This window comes from Hibiscus syriacus, unplaced genomic scaffold, assembly GCF_006381635.1.
Source record: "Hibiscus syriacus cultivar Baekdansim isolate YM2019G1 unplaced genomic scaffold, ASM638163v2 tig00012493_pilon, whole genome shotgun sequence".
Taxonomy (NCBI): domain Eukaryota; kingdom Viridiplantae; phylum Streptophyta; class Magnoliopsida; order Malvales; family Malvaceae; genus Hibiscus; species Hibiscus syriacus.
In genome coordinates this window covers 263,429-290,704 of record NW_024062284.1, presented here as the reverse complement: position 1 = coordinate 290,704, position 27,276 = coordinate 263,429, and the positions used below count along the sequence as shown (strand labels likewise).

At 36.4% G+C, this 27,276-nt stretch overlaps 3 protein-coding genes and 2 pseudogenes across 3 annotated transcripts; 4 read left to right on the top strand and 1 right to left on the bottom strand.

The window, feature by feature from the left end:
- Nucleotides 1–3,743: 3,743 nt before the first annotated feature.
- Nucleotides 3,744–13,199, top strand: LOC120205488 (GDSL esterase/lipase At2g23540-like). The gene is made up of 9 exons (XM_039205346.1): nucleotides 3,744–4,056; nucleotides 4,158–4,285; nucleotides 4,371–4,547; nucleotides 5,548–5,555; nucleotides 9,467–9,529; nucleotides 9,597–9,853; nucleotides 9,943–10,133; nucleotide 11,288; nucleotides 13,162–13,199. Exons 1-9 carry the CDS (start codon nucleotides 3,783–3,785, stop codon nucleotides 13,197–13,199), a joined length of 1,137 nt encoding a protein of 378 aa, XP_039061277.1. The 5' UTR covers nucleotides 3,744–3,782.
- Nucleotides 13,200–17,104: 3,905 nt separating this feature from the next.
- Nucleotides 17,105–18,027, top strand: LOC120205512 (dof zinc finger protein DOF3.4-like). Its single transcript, XM_039205363.1, has one exon. It carries the CDS (start codon nucleotides 17,300–17,302, stop codon nucleotides 17,972–17,974), a length of 675 nt encoding a protein of 224 aa, XP_039061294.1. The 5' UTR covers nucleotides 17,105–17,299; the 3' UTR covers nucleotides 17,975–18,027.
- Nucleotides 18,028–18,999: 972 nt separating this feature from the next.
- Nucleotides 19,000–22,272, top strand: LOC120205513 (annotated as a pseudogene).
- Nucleotides 22,273–22,427: 155 nt separating this feature from the next.
- LOC120205498 lies at nucleotides 22,428–23,847 on the bottom strand (annotated as a pseudogene).
- Nucleotides 23,776–27,163, top strand: LOC120205514. The gene is made up of 10 exons (XM_039205364.1): nucleotides 23,776–24,143; nucleotides 24,235–24,321; nucleotides 24,406–24,963; nucleotides 25,058–25,510; nucleotides 25,732–25,793; nucleotides 25,867–26,008; nucleotides 26,196–26,275; nucleotides 26,428–26,742; nucleotides 26,838–26,909; nucleotides 27,127–27,163. The coding sequence occupies exons 1-9, from the start codon at nucleotides 23,886–23,888 to the stop codon at nucleotides 26,872–26,874; spliced, it is 1,992 nt and encodes a 663-aa protein (XP_039061295.1). The 5' UTR covers nucleotides 23,776–23,885; the 3' UTR covers nucleotides 26,875–26,909; nucleotides 27,127–27,163.
- Nucleotides 27,164–27,276: the final 113 nt, after the last annotated feature.

The window sequence follows — 27,276 nt, the reverse complement described above, 5'->3', positions numbered from 1 at the left end:
GTTTTGTGTAGGATCAATTAACAAAGAAGGAGGAACTAAAGGGGTAAATGAGTCTTTTAATAGGGGAAATAATTAAATATTAGATGAGGATATTTAAATCCACGTGGAAGGCAAATGAAGAGAACAAAAGTTTCCAGATTTCTCTTCAGCTTCACTTCTTCTTCTCCATCGAGAGACCAAGCTAAAGGTGAGTTTTCTTGTTGATTAAATTCTTGATGAATTTAAGGTTTCTTATTGATCCTTAGTTGATAACTAAGCTTAAGGAAAGCTTAGATTATCTTAAAACCATAAGATGAGGAGAATATGAAGAATCAAAGAAAGGAAGTAGAAAAGTGAAATCTTGGATTAGAGTTCCTAATAAGAATTAGAAGTGGGATTTGACTTGTCATAAAGCTAACTAAGAAGTATGAGGTGTTAGAATTCAAATTAGAATATGTTGGAATTTGGGTTAGATTCTTAAATTCTACATGGAGAATTGGATTTTTAAGTTTCAAAAGTATGGAATGGATAATAATTAGTTTAAGTAAGAGTATGCAAGTTAAGGATATATAAAGAGGGGAAATATAAAGTGTTAAGTAGACTAAGAAGAGATTTTCGTGCTAAAATGACAATTCTGGGCAATGTGCATCGATGCACATTCATTGTGCACCGATGCATCGATGATAAATCCCAGAAATTATTTAAGGTGCATCGATGCACATGCAGTGCATCGATGCATTAATTTAAAAAGAAAACATCGAATAGGATTTATGCATCGATGCATAAGTAGTGCATCGATGCATCCCCATTAAATACAAACATCGAATAGGATTTATGCATCGATGCATGGTGTAGTGCATCGATGCATACCTCCATTAAAAGATGAAAATGGCTTTTCTTTTAGCCTAAGAAATGATAGTTTAGAATATATTAATTAGTATACTGATAAGTATCAATGAATTACTATATAGATATCGAGCCTAAACGAGTTCCGAAACCATCAACAAGTAGGATCAATCGAGGGAAAGATAAAGAAATATAGGTGAGTGCATATGCATAGCATGAATATGTATTTTATTCAGTTCTAGACTTGTGATAAGTCTAGATTTAATATTTTGATACATGATAGTATTTCATATTATGATATATGACATGAATCCATACCATATGCATTATGGGACATGAATATGGAAGAAAAAGTTATATGAGTTATGTGATAAAGGTATAAAAATAACATGTCTACGTGATACAAATAAGATAAATTATGAAAGCCCATGATATGTAAATGAGAACTATAGGTATAGTTGGCATGCCAAGGGTAGATGGTCTATGTGGTCCTTCGGGACATATATGTATTCTTTGGAACATGTGTGAAGTCTGGTGAGACACATACTTGATCCTTGGCATATGTATATGATTCTTAAGGAATGATATGTGGTCCTTCGGGACATATATGTATTCTTTGGAACATGTGTGAAGTCTGGTGAGACACATACTTGATCCCTAGTATATGCATATGATTCTTAAGGAATGATATGTGGTCCTTATGGACATTATTATATGGCACTACGGTGCAATTCTACGCGGCACTCTGGTGCAATTCTACGTGGCACTTCGGTGTAATTATATGAGTGTTGGTGACAACATAGTGCTCAACCTCACAATACTCACATACCTTAGGTTCTCTGTATGGTACCATGTGCTAATGAACTTACTAAGGTGAACTTATGAATGTGAATTTGATAAGTATATGTGTAAGAAACATGGTTCTGGTTATTGCATTGTTTACATACATCTTATCATTGCAACCCATCCCAATTTGGCAATTACTTTATATTTATTGATATTATTATTATATTGCCTCACTAAGTCGATGACTTAGCGTGTGAGTGTTTCACACGTAGGATCCGATAAAGTAGACGATCGAGGTTAAGCAGCTGGACAACATTACTCCTGCAACTATCAGATCAGAAGCAACTTAATCAGTAGGTCATTTTGTTATAAAAAGGGATGTTGGCATGTAACTAAAGGGTTAAGTTGTGTATGCTCTGAGTATTTTGATAAACTTGTATTAATATATGTATATTATTGTATTTTTCTTAATATAAGTTCAAGTATTTTGCTATTATTTGTAAGAGTTGTGTTTCAAAAGTCAATATAATATCTCTGACTCGTATCCGGGTTGGATACGAATTGGGGATGTTACAATTATCTTCATATTTCCTCTTTTAAATTTAGTTTGGTCTAACGTTACTGTCTATATGCAGAGATTTTTTCGCAGGGTTTTATTTGCAGGGATTACTTCTCATTAAAAACGCGCATAGGATATTAATGACTACATATGAACATTGTACAACTATGTATTTATTTATACATGCATTGTATGTATTTATGTATTAATTCCCACATGCATTGCCTACTACCCTACCTCCCCCTTACCCCATTGCATTTGAGAATTGGGTTTTGTTGTTGTTGTTGTATTAGTAATATATTTATATATGAATATACAAGGGTAAAAATAAATTTATATATGAATAAAATAAACATTAGTAATATATTTATATATGAATAAATTTAATAAATATATATGTATATAAGTATATATGATATATCATGTGTATGTAATGAAATAATAATAAAAATAGTACATGCATAAGTACATTTGAAACATAATATGTACATGAATATTATAACATGGGTTAAAATGTAAACATGCAAACATGGCATACCATAATGCAAATAACATAAAATAAATAAGCTTTATAAACAAGTGACTAAACTGCATAAATTGAAAATACAATATCATAATCGTAAAATAAAGAAACAAAATTAATCAGTGACTAGAATGAAAAAGAATAAAATCAATGGCCAATTTCAAAATAAACAGAACAGCATGCATGGTGACCAAATTGAAACAAGATAAAACAGAATGTCAAAATCAGAACAAACAAAGAACACGAGCCTCCTGGTGACTATAATGTAAAAACATGGTAAAGATATAGGTATCTGAATCGTGATTAACCCATAAATCTAGTGGCCAAAATGAAATAAACGTAAATATCATACCCAAAGTCATATAACAACAAAAAATTGACTTATAACAGGCAGTGATTAAAATGTAAATGCTACAAAATAAGTGCTCGAAACATAATAACACAAATTTGTGTAGTCTTTAAAACTTCTCCTTTACACCATCCAAAACAAATGGTAGATTTATTGATACCAGGGAAGCCTTTATGCAGTAATTGATATGATGATGCAGATATAATATCGACAATTATGGTCCAAAACCTTCTAAATTTCAGTCCACTTTAGATGGGAACAAATAACTCATTTATGAACATCTCGACCTTTCGCTTGAAATGTATAAATTCATGATTTAGCTAGAATTCGGATTAATTTTTTATTTTATTGATCGTGTCCATTAATTCATATTTGGATTTGTTGAATCATTACCAAGCAATCATCAAAGCTACTCCTCAACCACAACATTCTCAATTGGTTTCACTGATATAAAATAATCAAAGGAAAATATTTAATCATACCTTTTAGCATTTGACAATATATATTAGATAATATAATCTAGGTGGCCATTTACGTATGGCCAAAGCAAGTCCTTAGAAGTTGACAACAGGTTGATAAACTATGTTGCAACTTGTTTGATCAACTGCCCTGCATCAAACACTGCTAAAACTCCATATAAAAGCGCTCCAAAGTTTACATTCAAAAAATAATTACTTGTTGACAACTAGACATACAAATTTCATCGACAGTTGCTTCGGATTAGCTTTGAGTTGATAACCATGGCTGGGGCGAAACCTTGGAGCCTTGTTCTGATTGTTTTGTTCATGATGAGTTTGAGCTCTTTGGTTAATGGTGCCGGTGATAATAATAACAACGATGAAGGTTTAGGAGCTTCTTTCATCTTCGGCTATTCTTTGGTGGATGCTGGTAACAATAACTATCTGCAAACTTTGTCCAAGGCAAATGTTCCACCGAATGGGATCGATTTTAAAGCATCCGCCGGCCAGCCTACCAGCCGCTACGCCACTGGCAGAACCATTGGTGACATTGTTAGTAAGCGTTTCCTCCTCTCGTTCATCTTTAACCGCAATAAACACGAAGCCACCGCAGTTTTCTGGACAATGGACTAAGGTTTGTCATTTGTGTATTGACAGGAGAAGAATTGGGAGTGCCGAATTATGCAGTTCCATATCTTGCTCCGAACTCTACAGGGAAAGCTATAGTAAAAGGTGTAAATTATGCATCAGGAGGAGGGATCATGAATTCAACTGGAAGCATATTTGTAAGGGTCTCAATATCCTAAATTTATCCATTCCCAACAAAAATATTTATGGAAATCCAGAGTTAAATTTATCTGAATTTTGCAGGTTAATAGGCTAGGATTGGATATCCAAATCGACTACTTCAACAACACAAGAAAACTGCTTGATGATTTATTGGGTGCATCAGAGGCCAAAGACTATATTTCCAAGAGATCCATCTTGTCAATCACAATCGGATCCAACGATTTTCTCAACAATTACCTTCTCCCACTTGTTTCCACTGTGTTAAAAGTTTCAAAGTTTGGCAACCAACTTTGGAAAATATTTTTCAAAGTTCGGTAAATGTTTCTTTGAAAAATGTTTTTCAAAGTTTGGTAAAATTTTGGTAGATGTTTGTTGAAAATAGGAATGGGTAAATTTACTTTAGTCATTGCACTTTAGGGTATTTTCAAAGATTAGTCCCTAAGTTTCTACTATAAATACCCTTACCCATTTAGCTTCAAAATCATCCCAAAACATTTCTTTCTTCCTATACTAGAGAGCTTTCTTGTGAGTAGTTTGTGTTTTGTAAACACCTGTAAATTTTCTCTCTTAGTAAGAGATCTGCAGCAGCCCGGAGACGTAAGCACAATTGGCTGAACTCTGTTATCAATTTTCGGGTATTATTTTTTCGCTTTTATTTCGCATTCTCACTAATATGGTTATAGGGAAATTACTTGTACTTGGTTTATTTCCCAACAACTGGTATCAGAGCTTTTGGTTGTGAATTTTGTCAAATTTTCTACGAGGTTACTATTTATTACTATTCACATGAATAGTGAATTTTGTGAATAGTGAAATTCGGTCGGCGATACGAGTTTGTCGACGGTGGTGTTCTAATACACGGTGATTCGGAAGAATTGTCAGAAACGATCCAAACGAAGCCAGATTCGAGTAGGAGCGATGGCTGCAGACGAAGGGAAGGTGAAAATTGAAAAGTTTGATGGTGCGGACTTTGGCTTTTGGAAGATGCAGATTGAAGATTTTTTGTACCAGAAAAATCTATATCAACCTCTCTCAGGAAAGCAACCAGAGGGCATGAAGGATGAAGATTGAGCTCTTCTCGACAGACAAGCCCTCGGAGTTATCCGACTGACGTTATCCCGCAATTTTGCTTTTAACATAGCAAAGAAAAAGACCACGGCGGGTCTTATGACGGCTCTCTCCAGTATGTACGAGAAGCCATCGGCCTCAAACAAAGTTCATTTGATAAGACGATTATTCAATTTGCGGATGGCAAAAGGGGCATCGGTGGCACAACACCTAAATGAACTCAACACAATCACAACCCAGTTGAGTTCAGTGGAAATTGAGTTCGATGATGAAGTTCGAGCTTTAATTCTCTTATCATCTCTACCAGACAGTTGGAATGCTACTGTTACAGCAGTTCGTCGGGAAACAGCAAATTAAAATTCGACGATGTTCGGGATCTGGTATTGAGTGAATAAATTCGACGAAGGGAATCGGGTGAAGCATCAACCTCCTCAGCCTTGCACACGGAGTCTAGAGGGAGAACTTCAGAAATAAATTCAAATCGTGGCAGATCAAAATCCAAAGGGGCAAATCAAGAACAGGAAATAAAGATTTTACCTGTTATAATTGTGGCAAGAAGGGTCACTTCAAAAGAGATTGCCGAGCACCGAAGAAAAATACCGGCGCACAGGAATCTGCCAACATGACGAAGACAAGTGATGCCATGATTTTAAGCGTCAACAGTCCGATTGAATCATGGATCTTGGATTCAGGGGCATCTTTCCACTCCACCCCATGCCGAGAAATCATGGAGAACTATGTCAGTGGTGATTTTGGGAAGGTTCATCTAGCTGATGATGAAACCTTGAAGATCGTCGGAAAAGGAGACATCCGATTAAAGCTGCCAAACCAGACCACCTGGAAGCTGACAGGAGTGAGACATATTCCTGGCCTCAAAAGAAATCTGATTTCTGTTGGACAGCTTGATGGAGAAGGATATAGTACAACTTTTTCAGGCTGTTTACCAAAGGAGAACTCGTCATTGCTTGTGGTAAGAAGACCGGTACTCTCTATGTAACCTCAAATTTAGAGAATATCATTGCAGTAGCAGATGCTGATGGAAAATCAAACCTATGGCACCAAAGGCTCGGCCATATGAGCGAGAAAGGAATGAAGACTTCTGTCAAAAGGGAAGCTGCCGGATCTAAAGAATGTAGATGTCGGACTATGCGAGGATTGCATCTTTGGAAAACAAAAGAAAGTCAGTTTTACAAAGATTGGCAAGACTCCCAAGGCAGAAAGGTTAGAATTGGTTCATACTGATGTATGGGGACCATCCCCTGTTCCATCTCTTGCAGGCTCACTATATTATGTCACCTTCATCGATGATTCAACAAGGAAGGTGTGGGTTTTTTCTGAAGAAGAAATCAGAAGTCTTTGATACCTTCAGAAAATGGAAGGCCATGGTGGAAAATGAGACTGGTTTGAAAGTCAAGCGGTTGAGGTCTGACAATGGGAGGAGAGTACAGAGACAGTAGTTTCAGAGATTTGCGCAAACAATGGGATCAAGATGGAGACAACAGTTCCCATAACACCGCAGCAGAATGGCGTAGCAGAGCGCATGAACAGAACTATGAATGAACGTGCCAGAAGCATGAGGATACATGCCGGATTGCCCAAATTTCTATGGGCTGAAGCTATCAACACTGCAGCTTACCTGATCAACCGTGGGCCCTCAGTTCCTTTGGATGGCGGAATACCAGAGGAAGCTTGGAGCAAGAAAGAAATAAACCTTTCACACTTAAGAGTGTTTGGTTGTATTTCTTATGTACACATAAACTCTGCTGAAAGAAGTAAACTTGATGCCAAGTCCAACAAATGCGTCTTTGTTGGTTACGGTGGTGATGAGTTCGGTTACCGGTTTTGGGACTACGAAAATCGAAAGATCATCAGAAGCAGAGACGTCATTTTCAATGAAAATGTGATGTACAAAGATAGGTCAACCGCAGAATCAAGTAACACCGAAGCTGAAACAAAGGAATTTGCTGAGTTCGAGGAGATTTCTGGAAATGATGTTCAGGTCAATCCTGAAGCAGTTCAAGAACCACACACACCAGAACTGAGACGCTCCTCCAGAATTCCTAAACCAACCCAACGGTATTCGCCTTCTTTGCACTATTTGTTGTTGACTGACAATGGTGAACCAGAGTGCTATGATGAAGCAATGCAGGTGGAGGATTCAGTCAAGTGGGAGTCTTCCATGAAAGATGAGACTCGCAGAGTGCTATGATGAAGCAATGCAGGTGGAGGATTCAGTCAAGTGGGAGTCTTCCATGAAAGATGAGATGGACTCGCTTATGTCAATCAGACGTGGGAATTAGCTGAATTACTACCAGGCAAGAAGCACATAACAAGTGGATTTACAGGATCAAAGAAGAACATGGGAGGGAAAACGCTACAAGCAAGATTGATTGTCAAAGGTTTCAGCAAAAAGAAGGTATTGACTACAATGAAATTTTCTCTCCAGTCGTAAAACTGTCTACAATCAGACTGGTGTTGAAAATTGTAGCTGCGGAGAATTTACATCTTGAGCAGTTAGATGTAAAGACAGCTTTCCTTCATGGGTTTGGAGGAAGAGATCTATATGAGGCAGCCAGAAGGCTTCATAGAGGCAGGCAAGAAAAACCTGGTATGCAGGTTGAAGAAGAGCTTGTAGTTCAGATATGCAAGAGATTATAAACTTGAAGCAAAAATTGTCGAAGCAGTTGCTATGAAGGATCTGGGCGCTGCAAAGCAGATTCTTGGGATGAGGATCAAGAGAGACACAAAGTCGGGGACTTTGATGTTATCACAGGCTGAATACATCAACAAAGTACTCTCCAGGTTCAACATGCAAGATGCTAAACCAGTAAGTACACCTTTAGGTGTTCATTTAGACTTTCCAAAGAACAGTCACCAAAGACGGAGGAAGAACGTGCACACATGGTGAAGGTGCCGTATGCCTCAACAATTGGAAGTCTAATGTATGCCATGGTTTGTACCAGACCAGATATTGCTCAAGCAGTAGGAGCTGTTAGCAGGTACATGAATAATCCGGGCAAGGTACACTGGGAAGCAGTCAAATGGATCCTCAGATATCTACGGGGTACCATAAACAAAGCACTTTGTTTCAAAGGTGGAGATACGATATGACAGGCTATGTAGATGCTGACTTAGCCAGAAATGTCGATATCAGAAGAAGCACTACAGGGTATGTCTATACTCTAGGAGGAACCGCAGTGAGTTGGGTTTCTCAACTATAGAAGATAGTTGCTCTCTCCACAACTGAAGCAGAATATGTCGCTGTTACGGAAGCCAGCAAGGAGATGGTTTGGCTCCAAAGTTTCTTGGAAGAGTTAGGCAAGAAACAAGAAAACAATGTCTTGTATTGCGACAGTCAAAGTGCTATCCATCTAGAAAAGAATCCGTCTTTTCATTCCAGGACGAAACACATACAATTGAGATATCATTTTATCCGGTCTCTTCTGGAAGATGGGATTTTGAAACTTGAAAAGATTAGTGGAGCTCAAAATCCGACAGACATGTTGACAAAGACGGTGACTACGGACAAACTGAAGTTGTGTTCAGCTTCAGTTGACATGCTAGAATAACAAGACCAGACATGCTGCTGCATTGATCAAGGTGTGAAGACATATTAAAATCAGTCTTCAAGTGAGAGATTGTTAAAAGTTTCAAAGTTTGGCAACCAACTTTGGAAAATATTTTTTCAAAGTTCGGTAAATGTTTCTTTGAAAAATGTTTTTCAAAGTTTGGTAAAATTTTGGTTGATGTTTGTTGAAAATAGGAATGAGTAAATTCACTTTAGTCATTGCACTTTAGGGTATTTTCAAAGATTAGTCCCTAAGTTTCTACTATAAATACCCTTACCCATTTAGCTTCAAAACTATCCCAAAACATTTCTTTCTTCCTATACTAGAGAGCTTTCTTGTGAGTAGAGTGTATTTTGTAAACACCTATAAATTTTCTCTCTTAGTAAGAGATCTGCAGCAGCCCGGAGACGTAAGCACAATTGGCTGAACTCCGTTATCAATTTTCGGGTATTATTTTTCCGCTTTTATTTCACATTCTCACTAATATGGTTATATGGAAATTACTTGTACTTGGTTTATTTCCCAACACACTGGAACAAGGATTTTCGGAAACCCCGATGCTTACATCGATGGCATGATCAATCACCTACGGAACCAATTAACAGTAGGTAAAATATAACTCTGACTCTTCGTTTTTCTTCACGTACTCGAATTTGTTGTTCTGGCGGCACAGACTATATCAGCTAAATGCTCGGAAGTTTATCGCAGCAAATGTTGGTCCGGTTGGTTGCATACCGTATCAGAAAATGATCAACCAATTTAAGGAAAATCAGTGTGTTGATTTGGCAAATAAGCTAGCAATGCAATGCAACCGGCAATTAAAGAGTTTGCTGTCTGAACTAAACGGGAAGCTGCAAGGAGCCATATTTGTTCATGCCGATGTGTACGACCTAGTGATGGAACTCATCGCAAAATATGCACAATATGGTATTAACATTGACAAACACATCTCGGGTCTATATTTTTTTCGATGTTTAAAGTTACGAATCGATCACCGAAAGTTTTTTTTTATGTAGGTTTCACGACAGCAGGCAGAGCTTGCTGCGGAATTGGAAATGTAGGCCAATTTTCGGGGATAATTCCATGTGGACCAACATCAAGCTTGTGTGACGACCAGGACAAGCATGTTTTCTGGGATGCATACCATCCGAGCGAGGCAGCCAATCTTATAATCGCCAGGCAACTCGTGTACGGGAGTACCCAATATGTTTCACCTAGGGCTGTAAATGAGACGAGACAGATCGCGAGCTACTCGAGATCGATTCGATCAAGGCTCGATAAATACTCGGATCGAATGGACTCGAGCTCGAGCTCGACTCGAGTTCTTAACGAGCCGAAACGAGCTACTCGATATTCGACTCGAAAAGCTCGTGAGCAGCTCGAAAAAAAATGTTATATTATAATTTTAGATTTTTTAAAATTACATTATTAAAAATATATTAAAAATATATTATTGATAATTATAAAATTTTAAAAATATATTAAAAATTCTATAATACAATTACCCTCAAATTTTAATTTTTTAATTAACCAACCTAAGTCCATTTGTTACATTGTATATTACTAAAAAAATAAAAGCTCATTTAATTAAGCACATGTTAGATTACACGTATTTGGTTGATTTTTTTCTTCTTTTTTTAACTTTTTTACTGCATAAGTAATTGACAACGTATTAAATATTATAATGGATAGGCAATGAGATTAAAAAGAAATGGTGGTGATAAAGATTAATTATTATAGTGGAGGTGTTGAATATTATAGTAGTGGGATTAAAACTAATAGTGGAATATGTGTTCAAATTCATACATAATTGTAGTGCTATAATAATAAAAATGATAAACTTTTAATTAAATTGGTATTAATTCTAAATAATAGTTAATATTATTAAATTTTTATTTATATTAAATTTATATTATAATTTTTATTATATTAATTAGTTTCTATCGACCATGAACATTTCTAGTTTAAAAATCATCTAAATACTATTAAAATATAATATTCCTTTAAAATCTTATCACATCCAATGTAAAATGAAATTTAAATGAAGAAAATTAAGATTATAATAAAACATAAGGATTAAGTATGATTTAAAGAAGAATTGAATGAAATTTAAAGATAAAATGGAATAATTAAAGTGATATCAAGCCCTTCATTTTATATCATATTGGTACTTTAAATAATTTGATATAAATTCATAGAATAATATAAAGTTGTATATACATATGAGTATGGAAAAGGTGGCAAAACGAGGTGTGGACACTTAGCCCCGCTAATTTCATGCAATTTGATGTATGAATATTAGAGGGAAAGATGCAATTTTCTCATTATTTGTTATAATAATGAAGTGTTAATCAATTTGAGAGTCTAACTACATTAAAATAAAAATTTGAATTGATGGAAAGGTGGGAACTTTCTGGAGTCAGAAAAGCTAGAAAATACCATTGTTGGGTCTCAAAAACAAACCTAAACCTAAACCTAAATATTCAGCTGCTCAAGCCTCCCCTTCTCCAACTCTCCCCCTCTCATTTTCACGCACGACCCATAACCAGAAAATATTGCCGCTCCTCTCGCCTTTCTTCAACGGAGTTCTACACTTCGACCACCAAACCCCGATGACTAGGTAACTACATTCAACATTAAAATAGGTTTGACCTTCTCCTTTTACCCTCAAATAACCTTAGCCGAGTCCCTCTCAAAACCCACAGCCACCATGAAAATAAAACCCTCTTATTATTTTATAATGAACTTATTTTTGACTAACACAACCCCTTATTTTGACAGTGAGGCTCGAACGGCTAAGAGGCAAAGCAGGATGAACTACAACTAAGGTAAACGTTTAAGCTATCTCCTTTATGCCTTTGACTTGGTTTCGATTCGGAATATATGCACACACAAGAAAATTAAGAAAGCAATGGATAATAGAAACTAAAATACCCCTTGATTCTGTATATTGCTTGGGTTCGATGAAAAAAAATGCTTCTCTGTTTATTTTGTTCCTCAACTAGCAGGAAAATACAATACAAATTACTTCCTTATGTTTTGCTATTATCTGTAAAAAGAATCAATGGGGGACGGTTTTTTTCTGCTTCTATTTTCTCGGTTAATTGCTGCTGTCCCTCGGCTCATTCCTCTCTTTTTTGTATGTGATCTCCTTTTCCCCAGTGGTTAATTGTCACTTTGAAGAGTTAAGCTCATATAGTGACTCACTCAGATAAAAATTGCTGGTAATGCCCAAATAATGTTCTTAAAAGTATTCTTTTTTTGTATTCTTTTTTTGTAAGTAAACTTAACATGCAGCTATCATTTAAATTTCAATCCCCGTTCAGTTTATTGGGTTATCTTTTCATTTTTACCGTTTGAATGTTCTTGGATTCCCTGACTTTATTTTCGTTGTTTTACATACATCTTTGTATTATTTTTAGTAGCTAAATGCATTCCCTAGTTTTGTATTATGTTGTTAGTGCATTATGGAACTGTACATCCTTAGGAGACTGTCATTTTTATGCTGATGCAGCATATGTATTTTGCTTGTATATAGCTCTTGGTAGTTGTTTAAGCCCTTGCACGGGCTTTTGTTTACATTGGCTTGAAGGTTGCAAGTACCTTCACCGTTTTTAGAAGATATCAATTGAAGAAGATGTCATAGCATTGAGAATTTGGTGTTGGGAAGTATATCTGGATTATCCTATTACATGAAGCTATTATGATATTGTTATCTTTTGTAAGGAAAATATTATCATCTTATATAAATTTGGATATGTTGTCATATTTTGTCGTCTTTTTATAAATTTAGATGTGTTGTCATTTTTTGTAAATTTTCACTACATTTGAAGTTTTAAAAACTTCAAAGCTTATATTAATTATTCTAAATTTCTTGTAATTGTATTTTTATTTTTTAGATTTTTTATAGTTCATACATTCATATTATAATGTATTGGTGATGGTTGATTAAAGAAAAAATTATTTATATATTTTAAATGTAATATAAGATTTTTGTAGGTTCAAATTCGAGCTTGAATCGAGTTTGAATCGAGCTCGAGTCTCGAGCTTCAATCGAGCTCTTGAAATTTTTTTGAGCTCGAGCCTTTTCGAGTTCGAGTCGAGTTTCAATAATATATTTCGAGTTCGAGCTGAGCTTCATAATTTTTAGCTCGCGAGTTTTTGAGTCGAGTCGAGCCTACGTTTAAAGTTTTCGAGTTCGAGTTGAGCTTGACTCGGCTCGTTTACACCCCTAGTTTCACCAGTGAATCTTAAACAGCTTCGTAATCTCTAGCTGTGCTTATTTTTTTTTCTTCTTCTTCTTTCCGGTTTACAATCTTAATCAAATTCCTTGATAATTTGGTAATTTTTTTTTTTGAAATTTCTATAATAAGAGGAATGAAAGCGAAGAAACGAAACGGAAGCAAATGTCAGTTATTGTGGGCGACCCAATAAACACAAGTGGAGGAAGAATCGAAGATCGGTGATTGCCTGTGCCCGAGGCCGAGAAGGTTTGTTAATATTTGATAACGACACATCATACTGTGGTGGAGACACTTACATGGCTACTCATCTCTTCGCGTGCTTCCCAGACCCCATTTTCAACCGACAGCTCCGGTCCTTCGCTTGCTGCTCTTACTGGTGGTCTGTAACCCCATCTTCCTCTGTACTGTTAATCGTTTTTACCCAAATATCACCCTAACAATATACTATTTCTAACGACGTTTTTATTTAAAAATCACCTTGACAATAAATAACTATATGTCAACAATTGTTTCATCAAATTTTACTGATCTAATATTTTTTCTGACAAGACAATTCGCGCCTTTGAGGGATTTTATCTGAGTAAGCGCCACGTCATGAAAGGCACGGATGGTCATCTGCACTTTATCTGAGCAGGCATCATGTAATGAAGGCGCAGATCGTCATTCGCGCCTTTCTTGGGTATCAAACACGTGCCAATAAGACACCGATAACCATTCGCACCTTTCATTATTGGTTCCGAATTTCTCGGCCTTTAAATTCTCTCCCGCCTATAAATAACACCTCTTTAACCGTAAACATCAGCACATCAATTTCTCCTATATTTGCTTTATCAGTTTCTTCGATCTTTTGTCGTAAGTTAATTTTTTTAATATATTATATTTATTTTAAAAATTTTATTTTACTAATTATTTTCTATCATTTTTTTGCGATTGTAAAATTGGAAAATGGAATAATACGTCGAGATATTTTTACCGATACGATAACAATATAAAATTATATTATTTAAATTATTGTGAATATTTTAAATTTTTTATTAGGTTATATTTAATTCATATACTATTTATTTAATTAGGTTTATTTCAGCTATTTTTTTTTGAAGATATAAGACTGTCAATCTTTCAAACTCTCAGAATGACACGTATTTCAGTTATTGTGTACTATAATGGAGAAATTCAGAAGATGAAACTGGCGTCGTGTTCGCATCAAATCATTCTGTCAAAATATCTTTCAAGAAAAACATAACTCTTGAGCAGCTGATAACAAAGATTTCAAGGAAGGTTCATGTTGGAAGTACTAGAAGACTATCCTCACTTCAGTACAGATTTCCAACATCGGTGTTTCCGTTAACTTATACAGCATTTGAACTATCGAACGGTGACGATGTTGCAATGATAGTTGATTCTCAAAATCATTATTTAGACGCCGATACAAAGATGTATGCAAAATTTGTTGAAGTATGTATTGTTCGTGGTATGTCATTATGCTTCCACTATGGGCTGGCTCAACAAACTGATCAAGTTGACATCCCAACTATAGTAATGTATAATGATTTTAACGCCATAATAGGAAATCCACATCATGGTGCCCCTATCAAGTTCAATGGGGAGACATTCATCAACAACTTCTTACGATCTGTACCGAGATGGGTCCACAAACAATCCGTATGGCAACCTCGCATCCAGTTCAAGGGGAGGCATTCATCTTCCAATTTATTTGGCCTGAATATGGAGATGCCCTCGACTCAACAATCTGTGCAGTACCCATTTGACACGATGCCTTCAAGCTCTAGGGGAGACATTCAACTAAGAGCTTATTCGACCTCAACGGTATTCGACCACCGTTGAAATTAGGCGGGATACCTCCAAGATACTCCTCACACAAGGAATGTCAATCACCATCCGCCACACCAGAAATAACATCCCCATCTACCAGAACCTCCAAATGTATGGAAACATCCTCCAGCGTAATAATGCACTCCCCACACGGAAGATGGAATGTGAGTGTCTCTGGTCTCCACCTCTCAATCAGTGCAGAAATAAGGTTGGGTTCAAGGTTATTGTGCCCTTCATATTTCACTATGTAACCAAATCCAACATCGGCTAAATACAATTAGACACGACTTAGTATCTTTAACTTAGCATTACGAATAAATGGATCTAATATATGGTCTTCCTCTAATTAGATAAATAGTATACAAATTAAAATATAAATTAATACTAAATAAATAAATAAAATATTCACAATAATTAAAATAACACAATTTTAAACCGTTACCGTATTGGTAAAATGACTCGAGATATGATTCTCATCTAAACGCAGCAACCCGCCTTCTATTTTATAACTGCAAAAAGTAAAAAAAAATTAGTAAAGTAAAATATAATAAAATAATAAACTATTAAATGATTATAATATAATAAAAAATTACCTTCTAAAAATGATAACAAAACCTACTTAAAGTTTGATAGAAAGATTAATGAAAGGAAGAAAGAGAGTAGTTTTGGTGTAATCTGAGGGTTGTATGATGTGAGTATTTATAGGGGGAGGCGACATGCGATATTAAAGGGGTATGTGATAATTAAAGGGAGAGACATATGATTAGGATGAAACGTGCGTCTCATGATCTATACCTCTCTTACGTGTCAGAAAACCCCGCTAAGACACGATTCATGAGTCGTGCCTTTTCACCGTGGCGTCAGTTTAGACAGAACTCTAGGAAGGTGTGTTTCGTGATCCGTATCTTCCGTCCATTTATAAAAAAATGATATTAGATTGATAATATTTGAATAATAGATACTTGACAAGTAATTATTTATTGTTAGGGTAATTTTTGGGTAAAAACGCCCAATATTACGGGTTCAAAGTCTGTGTTGGCAGGGGGCTTATGCTTCCTGAAATGGCAGCGGGAAATGCGGTGAGAAACGGAAGCAGAAGGCGGGGGTGGAGTACGGAGGAGGAATCTGATGCTTCCGAAATCAGAGAGGAGACCCAATAATTACAACCCACGCCACACTCATTTTTCTGTCCCACCCCTCAATCAAATCCCTTCTATCCTCTTCCTTCACGCCATATATCTCACTACCCTTTTTACTTTTATATATATATATATATATATATATATATATATTTGAGAACAAATCATTAATTACTGAATTAATCTTTATTATTATTCATTTATATTATAAAGAGAAAAGGCATAGATAAAGCAATAGCACAACTTTACCCCAAAGATAAAGCAATTTCTGAAATGAGTTTGGATATGCATTCAAAGTTGCAAAGCCATTTCTAACATATATATATATATATATATATATATATATATATATATATATCGATAGATAGACACAAGTAAAAATTTATGTTAGAAGGGTGAATTTAAACTTAAGGAGATAAATTAAAATTTTAGGGGCGAATTAAAATTTTAAGGAGACGAAATATATTTTCAATAGAAAATACATATTTTTTTTAAATATATAATAATTTTAAAATTTTATGACGACGATTACCTACACCTACTCCGATCAATCCCTGTTAATATATATATATAATCTGAGATGTAGTTTTCATCTCATGGAATGTCCCATCAAAGCCTGAATTTTCACCATAGGTAGAGAAAAAAATTGTTGTTACCCAAAATTAGAAATCCCGTCCATATAATGCTCACCCTTCTTTCACATTGCTTGAACATACAATACAAAAAATATGTATACAAGTTCAAATTTAATTCATTATATTGACTTCAAATGCACCATCATTAATTAATGTGTTAGTATTAGCATACTTTGAAGGACATTGTCATCATCCATTACTGATTACTTCCCATGATTATCATTTTACAAATGCCAAAAAAGCTAAACAAAAATTCGTAAAGGAAAACAACAAATTAAAAACCAGTTAAACAAACACAAAGCCGCATTCCTAGTCGATAGAGCCGACTAGCCCACTGTCCTGCCCAAACACAACACTGTAAAAGTCTGCTATGTTCTCTCTCTTATGTCCCATATGACCTTCAGAACATGTTTTCCCTGTCCTATAGATTCTCTCTATTCTCCCCATATATATATATAACCCACGGCATAAACAAAAACCTATAGACTATACTTTGAAGCTTGGTTTGTTTTTGATCTGAAAATGCCAACGGATTCCGCAGATCAGAGCAAGCGTCTAAGCAAGTCGTTTAACCATGGAGCTCCACCGCCTGAACAAGAACAGCTGCCATGTCCGCGTTGCGATTCCACGAATACCAAGTTTTGCTACTACAACAACTATAACTTCTCTCAGCCTCGCCATTTCTGCAAGTCCTGCCGCCGTTACTGGACTCATGGTGGTACTCTACGTGACATCCCCGTTGGCGGTGGCACAAGGAAACACGCTAAGCGTTCACGCACCGCAGCCTCCTCCCATGTTTCTGCTACTACTACCACCACTACCGCCGCGACTAGTCATAATAACTTCCCGTTACCAGCTACGCCAGTTTTGTTGCCTATCTCGGGTAGTCAAGGGAGTTTTGGTATCGGTGGTGGGGAACCGAAGTGCAATGGTGGTGGTGGAAGTTTTACTTCGTTGTTGAATACTCAAGGGCCTGCTTTCCTGGCTCTCGGTGGGTTTGGACTTGGAATTGCTCCGGCACTAGAGGATGTTGGGTTTGGACTTGGGAGAGGAATGTGGGGCTCTTCAGGAATGGGAGATGTAGCGGCCGCGGTCGGTGGCGGGGCTGCTGGTAGTATGGGAATGGCGAACACGTGGCAGTTTGAAGGCGGAGAGACTGGGTTTGTTGGGGGCGGAGATTCCGTTTCTTTTTTTTAATCTTGCTATATCAAAGTAGATATAAGATTAGGACTTTAGTTTTTCTTCTTTAAATGGCCCAATGCCATGTGATTTGGTTTGTTTTGTCCACCTTTTTTCATTTAGTTTTTCACTTTTTCTGTCCAACAGCTTCAAGACTTTCCGCTCAAAAAAATACTAATGTAGATTGAAGAATTGCAGAACTGGCCTTTTTTACTCATACAAACAAGTAAAGCAAATTGACTGCAACCTTAAAAGGGCGTTAATTTAGCAGCTACAATAAGAAAGAAAGACAAGGGTTGAGTTGGTTATAAATGTAGATCGACATTTCGACGGAGGCAGCTGCAAGAATTTAATTGATGGTCGTTGAAAATGTTCAAAAAATCCACTTCTCGTGCTATGAACGCAACCCCCCAAAATTCCAACTTTTTCATCCCTCAATTAGTGTTCCAAACCTAAAAGCTCTGTCGGCATCTATAGTTATTGGTCGACACTCTCCTCGTGTTTCAATGCCAATCTCAGAGTCTTTACTCACGAACCGATGGCCGGCAAGGCATTGAATGGTCGATTCAAGCTATGATGAGGTGGGAATGTTTTAGAATCTTTGATCCATTTGTTCATGTCCCCTTATATCAAGGGTAAAATCTTTATGTTATCTACTCGGTCATTTATAACATATATATTTCTTCAAAAAGCTAAAGTAAATGAGTATCAATCATGTGTATTGGTAATGCTTTTTCTAATCCAAGATTAGATTAAAATGATGACAATTGTTTTATTTTTGAAATTACAATAAAAACACTGGTCGTGATCCTTATTTGTGAAAAACATCCAAAATAAAAAGTACTGAACTTTATGTCAGCCCAACAAATGCAAAAAAATAAAAAAAAACATTAGTTCAAGCCGGTTCTTTAGTTTTTTTTTTAACTTTCTTCAATAATTTTCCCTCTCTAGGGTTTAAAAAAGCAAGGTTTTTTGTTCCTCAGTTCTCATCTCAATTCCTCTACTTTTAGAACCCTAAATTTTGTTTCCAAGGAAAAACAGCAATGTCATCGTTTTTTGCAACCCCAACAACCTCAGTCATTGTTTCAACCCCAACAGCAGCAATCACCATTCCATCAAAGCAGCAGCCAATTTCCCAACCCCAACAGCAACATCAGTTACAGTTTCCACAGCAGCAGCAACAACAACAGCTGCAGCAGCAGCCCCTTTTTCTTTTTACTAATGACAAGACTCCTGCTAATTACAACACCAAATGGGCTGATCTGCATCCTGATTCTCAAAAGTTTCTGCTTCAAATTGAGTATGTTTTCAATTCTTCTTAATGGATTTTGTTTTGGGTTCTCAAAGAATGATTTTTTACTCTGTCGTGATTAATTAAAAAAAACATGATTTTTCATGCCTTTTGATATTTTTATAGTGTTTTACCTGGAAAAGTCCGAGATATAAGTTTCATTTGCTGATCTGGTTTATGGGCTGTGCTTGGATATTGATATTTATTATTGTTATATGGCATTGGCACCCTTAGTAGTAAGTAGTGTGATTGTATTACTGGAATGTATGGAAAGGATATTGGAGTAGAGAGATGAAAGCCAAAGGTCAGATCAATGTAGTCGCCTCCATGATTCTTCGGTTTCGAATGAAGGGTTTGAGCATGATGCTAGCCACATCGTTCAGGTTTAACCTTTGCTTTCCGTTTCATATGAACTTGTGCTGTTGTTCTTGCTTTCATTTATGGTTTCTCTTTCTGTCAAACTTTTCCTGTTTCTTTAGACATTGCATTGAGCCACTGATAGAGAAGATGAGCTTTAATTATGTAGTTCATTCTTCTTGTGCTTGTTCACTTCTCATATATTTTAATTTGGTGAATAATCAGGAATGCTTTATTATTCAACATGAAACTATTATATGATGCCCTTATTGTGGTCTTAAGTAAATAAAAGTATTAAGTGATAAAAAGTAGATACCCTTGTTGTGAATATTTAGACTAGCTCAAAGTTCTAATCTAATTTTACTTTAGATGTATTGTTTTCTCTTTTTGTGGAGTGGCTTACGTTCCTTTCATGAAACTAAGCTACTCCATGTTCTGGATGATGGTTGAATCTATAACCATGGGTGGTTCATCAATTTGTTACTATTGCAAATACAGAAACAAGTTGTAAACTGTTAGAATGGTTGCTTCCTCTCTCATTAAGTGAGGGTGTTCAACATTTAAAAGTTGTTTTGGAACTCATTGATCTGAATTAGTTTAGGTCTTATCCCCGTGCTAGTTTTATGAGTTCAAGAAGAAAAGATCTCCAAAGTTTCCGTTTTGGACCAGTCAGTGGACCCCCCCCAAAAAAACTATGAAATATTTCCTGTCTGAATGATATGTATAACAAGTCATCAGTTTTGAAACATTTTCCCTGTCATTTTCCTGTTGTGGTGCTTTGCATCGGTGGATAAAATGGCATGGTTGTTTTCAACAGGAACTTGGAGGAATCACCACTGCCATGGAGAGGCAGAAAGCTTTTCTGCAGGAATTGATGGTTACTGCAAAAGATATGTTAAGGAACACAGAGGTTGCCGTTCGTTCTTTCATGATGCTTCGGCCATGGTTCCTTCATTCAAACACAGGAGGCGCTTCAAATGCATTGCACCATCCCAGGCTCCAGGGGCAGCAACGGCATCAGGTTCAAGTGCTCAACCAGCTGCTACAAGCATGGTACCCGTTTTTTATTTTTACCATGGGCTTCCCAATAAGCCATCTCCATTTCTACAGTATACCGTTGCTAGATTTGAGAAATATTTGGGTGAGTGCCGCCAGTGGATTGAAGAGTTGGAACAGCTTCTCCTTTTGAATAAACTTATCAATCAAGCATCCTCTTTGTTGCAATCTCTTCCAAAAGTCATGTCTAATGTTCAAGACTTTTTTGTTCACGTGGCTGCCAAGGTAAGGAAGATGCTTGTACTTGTATCATTCTATGCAGAGTAATGCTTTGTCTGATTGGCAGTACGCTTATGGTTGTATGTTAAGGAGCAGATATATTTCTTGTTTGAAAATTTATTTACTGAAAATGAGTTGAGACCAGGGTTTTTCTAATGTCTTCTTATATAGTCTATCTTTTATGTTTTATCGTAGTCATACATGCATTCAAAATATGATCTTAAATTTTACTTTTTACTTGCACTCTTAACACGTGTCCAACCCCACCCAAAACAAAACACAGAAGAAAAAAGATTTGACTTGTCCTATGACTGTTTTGTAGGCGGAGAGCATTCATCAATACATTGAATCAATGAAAACAGCATATCTTGCTGATCACCGTCGCCGAGGAGATGTTAATGGTCCTTTTCTTGAAGCTGATCGGAGAGAAACTGCTAAGCAAGAAGCTGCTGCTAAGAGGGTACATCCAACCTTGCATTTACCTGCAAATTCTTAACCATCAACTCAGGTTGCTGGGTTGCTTGCTGGCTCAGCAGCCACTCCTGCAGCAGCCTCTGCCCCTCAGATATCTGCAGCTCCATCAGCAGCTTCTTCAGGAGGTGGACTGTCTCTTTTTAGTACACCGTCTTCCACTCCTGCTTTGTCCATGTCATCTTCTCTGTTTGCAACTCCAACCACTGGTGCTTCCATCCAAACATCCCTCTTCAGCTCCTCATCAGGATCTCTCTTTGGATCTGCATCTACTCCCTCTCTTTTTTCTAGTACCACATCAGCTTTAGGCTCAACTGCATCTGCTGGAGGTTCTTTTTCAATACCATTTGCTTCGGGTACCTTCCTATGCTATTATGCTTTCTGCAATCACTTCTTTCTGTTTTCAAGTAATCTCATTTGCAGGTCATGCTTAGCATTTTTGTTTTAGTTAGCCACCCTGTTTTGACATGATAGATTTTAATCTAATCATGTTGTGCTGTCTGACTGATTTTTCTATTTTCCAGGTGCTCCAACGGGATCTAGTGCTAGCTTCGGGGCTGCATCTGTGAGTAGAGTGTTCTCTTGGTTTTCGGTTTTTCTCTTTTTCATAATTTTCATAAAGAATGTTCATGTGTTCAAAGAATACTAAAATTCCGAGTATGCATCAGTCGGCATTGTCACATGAATCAATTATATTTCTCATAACTAACCTAACCGATGTGTGTTCTTGTAGAAATCATCAAGGCCAAAATCCCGAACATCCCGGCGCTAGTCATAGCTTTAATATGGAAATCACAGAACTGCTTTCTGTTTACAAAAATTATCCTTTGCGCGACAGTTCTTCTGCCCATTGTATTACATTAAAGTGCAGTGTCATTAGCTCTGGAGTTGAAGGATCCTGTAGGCTTGTTGGTGTTATCCAGAACAAAAAGCAAAGATGCTAGCTATGTGAAACATCCTAATATCTTTTGCAGGCTTTTCAGCATTGATTAAAGTGCTACAAGATCATTATTACTGTAACATTGTAGAACACATTGTAGAAAATTTTCTCTTTCGAGAAATAAGATTTGAAAACTATTATTCCTGTTTGAAGATATTAAACATCTTGGTTAAATCACATTTAATCAGGTCCCTCATCTCTCTCATTTCTGCCACATCTTACCTTCTCTCTGTTGCAGCATAAAGATTTGGAAGCAAGATACGAGTTCCACTCTTGAGTCGACCATTAAAACCTGATAGCCGCATGAACTCCTTTTGAACTTATGTGCCTCGTCTAATAATGCAGCTTGACAAAGTAAACTCGACATGTAAGAATAGTGCTTGGGTCTTGCAGTGCAGCCATTTTCCTTCATGTTTTAGGATCTCCTCAAATAGCTTAACTGCATCTTCTGCTACGCCCCAAGCGTTGCATTCCAACACTTGAAATCAGGGTAAAAACCCAATGAAAATATGGATTTAGCAGCTTGAAGGTTTCTATTTCTGGCATACATGTCAATCAGACTACCACAAACAGACATTTCAACTTCGTACCCAGATTTTATAGCCTGAGAATTAACCATCTCACCTTGTTTCGGCATTGCTAGGTCAGCACAAGCGCTTAATGCTCCTCTGAAGACAAAGCTATCAATCTTATACCCCGTAATGACACATTTGAACCAACAATCTAATTGCACTCTCCCCATCAGCCATTCTATAATAAACCCATAAAACCAAAGAATCACATCTTCCATCAAGATTATACTAGAAACCGCCTCAGCAGATTCACTGTCACCGTTTTCGAAATAAATGAGATCGTGAGCGTTTCCTATGAAAACACTACTTTCCAACCCCGATCCTGTGATTTGACCATGCAGAGGCTTCCCATATGCATGGAATGGACTAGTTGCAGAAATGAAAGCAGCAAAACTGTATTTATCAGGACTTGAGAAAAGTCATTCTCTTCAAATCAAGGTTTTCACTCGTACAAAAAAACACCTTCAACCCCATTTCAATACCACCACAATTGCAAATACATGTTAAGCAAGGCATTTTGCAAAGTAAATGGAGTTGGAAGAACCCCAAACTTAATCATGCCAAAAAAAAGGGAGCCAACCCAGCCCTTCTTTCATCCTCAAGTTTCCATATACTGCAGAATTCCAAGCAACAACATCCTTTACCATTTATGCAAGCAAAAATTTGTGACACCATTAGGTCTTTAAACACTCGAAACCCATCTGATGAACCAATCCAAAGGCTAAATTAGCATGGTTTGGAGTTCGATAATAAGCTGAGATGAGCACATTGTATAATTGAATTTGTTTGCAGAAAACTTGAAACAAGCTTAAATTGGATTTTTTTTTTTACTTTTATAAATGCAATATCAGGATTGATAAAAGTGGGAAAAATGTCTCCTCCTTCGCTAACTGAGTCTGAGTTTTCCCGTATCTGCCGTCTGATCAACGATTCGCTTCTCCAGTTCACCGTACGTTCCTTTCTTCTCCAAAATTTCAATCTCCATTTCATTTTCTCTCTCTTTAATTTCTTATTTATTTTACAATGTCAGGAATCGGAGAATCTCTCTCTCAGCAAACAAGAAGAGAAAAACCTCCTTCTCATTCTGTCTCAGGTTCCCCTCTCTTCTCTTTCTCTCAAATTCCTACTCTGAACCTCCTTTCATTACTTAACTCTAATCTCTGGTTCTGTTTTCAGGTCTCAAACGAAACTCGCCGCTTGATTCAGTCGACTAAAACCTCTTCTTCATTAAACCCTAACTCACAAAACCACCACTGTTTATCTAAAGCAATATCCCACTTGGTAATTTTTTAATATTCTCTCTTTCATTTTTACAGTTTTTATTGAATCCCCAAATCGCTAAATAGCATGGTTTCTCAAATATTCTTTTCAGGTTACTTTGTTAACTCTGGAAAGCCGATACATTCAACATTTAGCTGGCAATGTTCTCGTAACCCTCTCTGAATTTCTAGCCTCATCTGTATGTTAATCAAATTTGCAGATTAAAATTTTAAACTTTGTTTTTCTTTTTCCTTCTTTTCATTTTCTTCCCTTGTTATTGCAGGTAAGAAGCTGGGAATTTTTTATCCGTTCGCTCTGTATTTGCCTTGAATTATCAATTTTGAACATAACTTCGTGTTCCTTTGAACCTTCAATAACTGGAGTTGGGGGTTCCGGTTCTGACATATTGAGTGTCGTAGTTTTGTTTAAGCCTAAGTTGAAAAAGACTAACTTGTTTGCAGTAGCTGCAATTATTCGAACATTAAGAAATATGCTGAAATTTTTGAAGGAAGAGTGTGATGATGAGCTTGTTCTAGTGTTTTTAAATTCGATAAGCTCTTACGTTTTGAATGTGCCTTGGGATTCAATGGATGAGATCTTTTGTGGAATTGGTGGTGAAAAGGATGAGCCTAGGAATTTGTTTTTGGGGAATTTTGTTCAGTTACTATGTTCTTTTGTAGAGCAATTTAGTTTTGCAGAAGGATTAGTTGATTCTGTAGATAAGCATGCAATTCTTTCCAAAATTATCAACCTTGTACCTAAACTTCTATCTTGGTGCCTTGGCAAGAAAGCTGTCTGTAACAACATTTGCATCTCTCGGTACTTCAAACACAAATTATTGGTATGTGAATCTGGATGTTTTGATGCTACTCAGATCTGTTTTACTTTTGCACATAAGCAGTTTAATTTCATGAACTTACAAAATAAAATTGCAGGTTTTGATGATCAGACTTAGTTTTCAAATACCCCTAGATGGTTTGGTCCTTGTTTCCTGGTTGCAGCTTCTCCATTTTTACTTTGAAGACCTTTTATGCCAACCTTTAACTGAAGTTGAGAATCAAGATGATTGTTTAGAAGGTTCTCCTTTTATGTTAAGTTATTCTGATGGAGAAGTACATGATATGCAAGCTCGCCATTTACAAAGACGGGCCGTTTATCTTTTCTTGAGGTGTTCATCCCGTTTGATAAATCCAGCCAAAGATGCTAGCAAGCATTATCCTAGTGATGCAATTTCGGAGTTGAGTTGTTATGGAAGAAAGAAAGGTTTATCAGAGCTATATGCTTGGCTTTCTAGACATGTTCCAGTCAATGAGCTTCTTATCCATGAAACATACAGGGAGAAGTCCATTAACTTTTCGTCTTCCCTCCTCAAGCTCTATATACATGAGGTATGTTCCCTGCAGCATTAGAAACTTTGTTAAACACTATAAGGTTATATGATTGTATGTTGTTCATTGTCTCTATGTGCGTTCCTTTTCCTAAAAATTATGCTGCATTATTATCGTTATTTTGGTTAGTATATTGCAATTATTTGTGTGTAGTTGCTGTATACTAGTTGTTTGTTTTTCTTTTTAGGGTGCCATTTTTTTTAATTCCCTGTTTTTCTTAGGATGACATATTATTCAAATTGCTCTTGGAACTACTTTCTCTACAAGCTTGTGAAGAACAACAGTGAGCCAATATCCATGTTCTTACCTAATTTTTTAATGATTTTTCTTTGAACTGTTTCTTGGTTTGTCTACAGATTTCACAAAGAAAGACAAGCAGCCGAAGATGAGACAATAGATGTAGAAAGACAGGCAGCTGAAGATGAGACGATAGATGTTCTTTTTCATGTTACAGATATTTTTAATCCGATACACCTATTTCATCTGTTCCTCGCAGAGGCAAGTCCTTTACTTCCTAATCTTGCTATAAGCACCCCAGGCTCCATTTTCATTGTCCATCAATAAATATGTTACTGAGAAAATTGGTTCTATTTCTTTTATTTGAGTAGATCATTGAACTTTCAAAAAGAAAAGAGTAGGTCATAAACGATCCTTAATGTTGTGTGTTTCGGTTCACTATCTGCAGTTGCACTATGATCATCAAGTTCTTCTCGATTATCTCATCTCCAAAGACACAGGAATTAGTTGCGCAGAGTATCTCTTAAAGTATGTATTTTATCTTTTGTCTATAACATGTTTCTTAAACTTGGGAATACAAAGTGGCATAATAAGACGACTATTTTGTTCATTTCCTTTTAATCTGATTCAATGTAACTTTTTCATACTTTTTGTGGTGTGGGTTTTTGTTTATTCTGTAGGTGCTTGCGCATCGTATGTGATTATTGGCAAACATTTACTGAGTTTTCAGTTTATGAGAAACAAAGAAATCAATTATCTGACAAGAGAAGAAAAATTTTGTTGGAAAGCTCCAATTTTAAGACAGAGCCTTCATCTGGACCTGTGAAAACGGAAACTTTGTCCATAGAGAAGAAATTTAAAGGTGACATTGAATGTGGACACGTGAAAGAAATGTATGAGCTAGCCAAGGATTGTTTACTCTCTCTGAAAAAATCTGTGGGGAACCTTCACCGGAAGAAATTGTTTCCATACAACCCGGAAGTGCTTCTAAAACGGTGCTTCATATTCCTATTATGATTAGTTTTCTTTTGTCAATGCAATAAAGCTCTTCATATGCTCATAAAACATTTGTCTCTTGTTTTGGTTGCAGCTTAACAAGATTTCAGGAACTATGCTTTAAAGAGTAGGATGAATACGTCTGAGGAATGAAAGGCCTAGTCAGGAAACTGAGCTCTCATGTATTCTTTTAACTTCTACCTTTTTCTTTTGTCAAAACATGTGATGCAAATTAGACAAGTATTATTGATGATTCTTGAACTTCAGCAGGTAAAGATGCAATGATGTACCAAAAATTATAATTTAGTTACAATCTTTCAATTTTTCCCAACATTCAAGTTAAGGAGAAGGATATTTGAACCGGTCTTGTTCTAGTCTTGCAGCATGACTATGACCTTGGTATCACTGTTCATTTAATGAGAAGAAGAAGAAGAAACATTCCAAACGGATGCTTAGGAGGCAACTTAGGACAACTCCAATAATTTAGAGATATGCTGATTATAAGATTACAAAGGGAAGCGATTGAAGGTGTT

Coding starts and splice junctions, on each gene's coding strand:
- LOC120205512 (XM_039205363.1), top strand. CDS start 17,300: ATGCCAACGGATTCCGCAGATCAGAGCAAGCGTCTAAGCAAGTCGTTT.
- LOC120205514 (XM_039205364.1), top strand. CDS start 23,886: ATGTCAGGAATCGGAGAATCTCTCTCTCAGCAAACAAGAAGAGAAAAA. Junction 26,009..26,195: donor TTCATCTGTTCCTCGCAGAG/GCAAGTCCTTTA, acceptor CACTATCTGCAG/TTGCACTATGATCATCAAGT. Junction 26,276..26,427: donor TGCGCAGAGTATCTCTTAAA/GTATGTATTTTA, acceptor TTTATTCTGTAG/GTGCTTGCGCATCGTATGTG.
- LOC120205488 (XM_039205346.1), top strand. CDS start 3,783: ATGGCTGGGGCGAAACCTTGGAGCCTTGTTCTGATTGTTTTGTTCATG. Junction 4,286..4,370: donor ATTCAACTGGAAGCATATTT/GTAAGGGTCTCA, acceptor TGAATTTTGCAG/GTTAATAGGCTAGGATTGGA. Junction 9,854..9,942: donor CGCAAAATATGCACAATATG/GTATTAACATTG, acceptor TTTTTTATGTAG/GTTTCACGACAGCAGGCAGA.